General features: G+C 37.3%; 1 protein-coding gene across 1 annotated transcript in view; it reads left to right on the forward strand.

Moving 5' to 3' along the window:
- LOC135951030 (calpain-A-like) overlaps positions 1-2,808 on the forward strand; it is an 11,708-nt gene extending 8,900 nt beyond the window's left edge. Inside the window, exons 3-6 of the mRNA XM_065500586.1 lie at positions 762-941; positions 1,004-1,326; positions 1,395-2,259; positions 2,319-2,808. Coding sequence (XP_065356658.1) covers positions 762-941; positions 1,004-1,326; positions 1,395-2,259; positions 2,319-2,450 — 1,500 coding nt within the window. The 3' untranslated portion in view covers positions 2,451-2,808. The remainder of the gene's footprint in view (positions 1-761; positions 942-1,003; positions 1,327-1,394; positions 2,260-2,318) is intronic.
- The last annotated feature ends 464 nt before the right edge of the window (positions 2,809-3,272 follow it).

Raw genomic sequence — 3,272 nt, forward strand, 5'->3', positions numbered from 1 at the left:
TAGTTCTGTTCTAGTTCTGTTCTAGTTCTGTTCTAGTTCTGTTCTAGTTCTGTTCTAGTTCTGTTCTAGTTCTGTTCTAGTTCTGTTCTAGTTCTGTTCTAGTTCTGTTCTAGTTCTGTTCTAGTTCTGTTCTAGTTCTGTTCTAGTTCTGTTCTAGTTCTGTTCTAGTTCTGTTCTAGTTCTGTTCTAGTTCTGTTCTAGTTCTGTTCTAGTTCTGTTCTAGTTCTGTTCTAGTTCTGTTCTAGTTCTGTTCTAGTTCTGTTCTAGTTCTGTTCTAGTTCTGTTCTAGTTCTGTTCTAGTTCTGTTCTAGTTCTGTTCTAGTTCTGTTCTAGTTCTGTTCTAGTTCTGTTCTGTTCTAGTTCTGTTCTAGTTCTGTTCTAGTTCTGTTCTAGTTCTGTTCTAGTTCTGTTCTAGTTCTGTTCTAGTTCTGTTCTAGTTCTGTTCTAGTTCTGTTCTAGTTCTAGTTCTGTTCTGTTCTAGTTCTGTTCTAGTTCTGTTCTAGTTCTGTTCTAGTTCTGTTCTAGTTCTGTTCTAGTTCTGTTCTAGTTCTGTTCTAGTTCTGTTCTAGTTCTGTTCTAGTTCTGTTCTAGTTCTGTTCTAGTTCTGTCCTAGTTCCGTTCTAGTTCTGTTCTAGTTCTGTTCTAGTTCTGTTCTAGTTCTGTTCTAGTTCTGTTCTAGTTCTGTTCTAGTTCTGTTCTATAAAACAACATATATTTATATTAACTAGATATATAATTAAAAATTCGTATAATTATTCCAGCTTGGCGATAAGCCTTTGGGCAGTCATAGGCCACACACAGACATTCAGTACTTCGAAACAATACGCCAACAGTGTTTAGAAAACGGTTCTCTTTTTGAAGATCCACTTTTCACTGCTAGTAATGAATCTCTAATGTTTTCAAAACGTCCCGATCGCTGCATTCAGTGGTTGAGACCTCACGTAAGTAACATAAACTTGCATTGTTTTGGCATTAATCAGAAAATAATTTTATATTTTTGTAGGAAATTGCTGATGATCCACAGTTTTTTGTTGAGGGCTACTCTAGATTTGATGTCCAACAGGGTGAATTGGGCGACTGTTGGCTATTGGCTGCTGCTGCAAATTTAACTCAGTATTCGAATCTCTTCTTCCGAGTTGTGCCACAAGATCAAAGTTTTGAAAAAGATTATGCCGGCGTATTTCACTTCCGCTTCTGGCAGTATGGCAAATGGATAGATGTGGTTGTAGACGATAGACTGCCCACGTATAATGGTAGATTGATATATATGCATTCAAGGGAAAAAAATGAATTCTGGAGTGTCTTATTAGAGAAGGCTTATGCCAAGTAAGACGAACCATTTCTAAGCATTTCATTATAAAGATTCATATTGACCATTTAAATATTTTACACAGACTACATGGTTCTTATGAGGCTCTCAAAGGTGGTTTCACCTGTGAGGCTATGGTAGATTTTACAGGCGGCGTTACTGAATGGTACGATTTAGTAGAAGCTTCTTCTAACCTATTCAACATTCTCGCCAAAGCAGCTGAACGCAATTCAATGATGGGTTGCTGTTTAGAAGGCGATCCAAATGTGTTAGATGCTAAAACGCCAGAAGGTCTCATCCGGGGACATGCCTACTCCATTACCAAAGTATGTATGATTAATAATGTCATGCCTAATCGTCAGGGCAATATACCCATGATACGTATACGTAATCCCTGGGGCAACGAAGCTGAGTGGAATGGCCCCTGGAGCGATAGTTCTCCTGAGTGGAGCGACATTTCCGATGAGAAGAAACATGAGATTGGCTTGAACTTTGACGGCGACGGCGAATTTTGGATGAGTTTTCAAGATTTTTTGAACCACTTTGATCGTGTGGAAATTTGCAATTTATGCCCCGATTCCCTAACGGAAAGCCAACAGAATGATGGCAAGCGCAAGTGGCAAATGACCATGTTCGAGGGTGAATGGACGGCTGGTGTAACTGCGGGGGGTTGTGGTAAGTTCCTGGATACCTTCTGGCACAATCCTCAATACGTCATTTCCTTAGAGGATCCCGATGAGGAAGATGACGATGACAAATGTACTGTAATTGTGGCTTTAATGCAAAAGATTAGTTGTGCCAAGCGTAACATTGGTATGGAGTGCTTATCTATAGGTTTTGCCGTCTATCATCTAAATGAACGAGACATGCAAACCCGTCCCCTGGGCTTAGAATTCTTCAAAAACAAGGCTATGGTGGCACGATCGCCTCATTTCATAAACACCAGAGACGTAAATTTAAATAATTATGGCAAAAGTATTTACTCATTTTTGTTTCTTTCTCAATTTAGGTTACAGCTCGTTTTAGATTGCCTCCTGGCCACTATTTGGTTATACCTTCCACCTTCGATCCAAATGAAGAGGGAGAATTTATTATACGTTTCTTCTCCGAAACGCAAAACAAAATGGAGAATGTATCTTAGTTGCAAATTTCTAGTGTTCCATTTTATTTTTGTCTGTGTATATTGTTAAGAATGCTATTTAAATACAATTTGTATATTACTACACAGACAAAACAGATTCGCAATAGCAACCGAATTTGTTGCCAATCGAATGATTCTGCCTTAGTGACCGAATTTTAAAGTTGTGGCTACAAAATTTTAGAATTGGTAATAAAAGTTTGGTTGCTTCAACCGAATTTCTTCTTTATCCACTGATATTCTGTTGCTATTAATAAAAAATACGATTTGTACAACCGAATCATTCGATTGGCAACAAATTCGGTTGCTATTACGAATCTATTTTCTCTGTGTAGCTTTTAACCCGCTAGCTACTTCGTTAGCGAAACAAATCAACCAAAGTTAATGCCAGTGATAAACTTAAAGTTTAATTTAATAAAGGACAGATTTAAAAAATACAAAAAGTACTATATTTTATCGCAAACCTGTATATCGCCACCTTAAATGCTAACGGACGTAATTACGATTTAGTTTTTTTTACAGAAGAAGCAAAAAACTTCATAAAGTATTCTTGGCAATTTTTTGCGTTTGAGTTTCATTAATAAAGTTGTAATATCTGATCTCAGGGGTCTAAAAATTTGCGTGATTTTGATAAAAAGAACCATAATCAATCAAAAACTCGATTTTTTATTTTTGTGTAGTTATGTCCGTTTGCATTTAAAGCAGTGGTGCCCGAAATCACAATTCCCTAGCACGCGTAATAGGGCAAGAAAATTCTGCTGACGTTACTTTGATACACATACACTATAAACTTACTTGTGCGTTTTCTTATAATGATCATCCCAG

The sequence above is a fragment of the Calliphora vicina genome, chromosome 2 (assembly GCF_958450345.1).
Source record: "Calliphora vicina chromosome 2, idCalVici1.1, whole genome shotgun sequence".
Classification (NCBI taxonomy): domain Eukaryota; kingdom Metazoa; phylum Arthropoda; class Insecta; order Diptera; family Calliphoridae; genus Calliphora; species Calliphora vicina.